Source organism: Amphimedon queenslandica, unplaced genomic scaffold, assembly GCF_000090795.2.
Source record: "Amphimedon queenslandica unplaced genomic scaffold, v1.1 AMPQUscaffold_13365, whole genome shotgun sequence".
Classification (NCBI taxonomy): Eukaryota; Metazoa; Porifera; class Demospongiae; order Haplosclerida; family Niphatidae; genus Amphimedon; species Amphimedon queenslandica.
Genome location: NW_003546399.1, coordinates 187,296 through 188,479, shown reverse-complemented (window position 1 = coordinate 188,479; position 1,184 = coordinate 187,296). Strand labels below are relative to the sequence as shown.

At 35.4% G+C, this 1,184-nt stretch overlaps 1 protein-coding gene across 1 annotated transcript in view; it reads right to left on the bottom strand.

Annotated features, from left to right (window-relative positions):
• Positions 1–66: 66 nt before the first annotated feature.
• LOC100636624 (dipeptidyl peptidase 3-like) overlaps positions 67–1,184 on the bottom strand; it is a 13,321-nt gene continuing 12,203 nt past the window's right edge. The window contains exons 11-13 of the mRNA XM_019997519.1: positions 894–956; positions 478–626; positions 67–329 (exon numbers count right to left, since the gene is read on the bottom strand). Coding sequence (XP_019853078.1) covers positions 193–329; positions 478–626; positions 894–956 — 349 coding nt within the window. The 3' untranslated portion in view covers positions 67–192. The remainder of the gene's footprint in view (positions 330–477; positions 627–893; positions 957–1,184) is intronic.

The following is a 1,184-nucleotide window of genomic DNA, read 5'->3' as shown; positions in this document are numbered from 1 at the left end:
AACTGTGTTATCTAACCAATTGATCACTGGAAAAGCCAACTCTCACATCACTTCCCTGCATCTTTGTAGCCTCAGAATTTATAACACTGAAAAGCAACAATGTCATGCAACAAACAATGTACGAACACTCGATGAATCAAATACATGCACATACAAGTTCTTTAATTTTGTATTAAATGTACAATGTATTGTTTATTTTTGTTTCCAATAATGCTGGTCATTTCTCCAAAGAGACTCCAGTTCAGTATCATTGTTAGGATATCTTGCTAGAAATGAGGAAATGATTCCTTCAAATGAACTATCAAACTCATTAAGAACAACAGAACCATCTAATGAAAGGAATACAGTTAGTGAAGCAATTGTGCCTAGCCACCAAACTCTATGTAACAATGGCATACACTATGCAAATAAACAAATAAACCAACCCATTGGTTAGGCAGGTTCATTAATGATTGAATATACCCATCCCCTGCTTACCAGTATCAGTTGAAGTGTGTGGCTGTACAAATAACCTTCTAGGCATCTTCCTAGCCATTACAGTATCTCTTAACATCAAATGATCATCAGTAACAGTTGAATATTTATTATAACTGTCCTGAGCTAACATCTGCTGTAGACTTGTATATCTAGAAAAAGGAACATCTATTTATCATAACAGTATTGAGTCATGACAATAAACATGTACAAATTACAAATGGGAATAGAACATAAACAGAAACTAGCTATACCTATGTACTGGGTACATACATGCATGTAGATATAAGCTAGTTGCTTATGGTTGAATGCACTCTCTAGTAGCATATAATCTAGTAGAAATAATGGTACAAAGTACAAAAAATAAACAGACAATTAAAGGAATAATCATGCACCAAATGCCTAAACTACATACCTACAGTTTATTCAAGAATTCTCCAATGACAGGTTTAGCAATGGTCTCCAGTTTATTCCTATCAAACCTGATCAAGAGGTCAGGCTTACCATCAGAGCCAGTAACACTCTCAATATTAAATACAGGAGTATCAGAATCCATCAATACACGCAATATAACATAAGGAGCCTGCATGTGAGCCTATGAGTGGTGGGTGGAACAACATTGGATTAGAATGACACCAGTAACATAGATCAGTATAGACTAGTAATATCAGCAGCTGATGAGGGGAATCATAGCAACAGTGTGTCTGAGA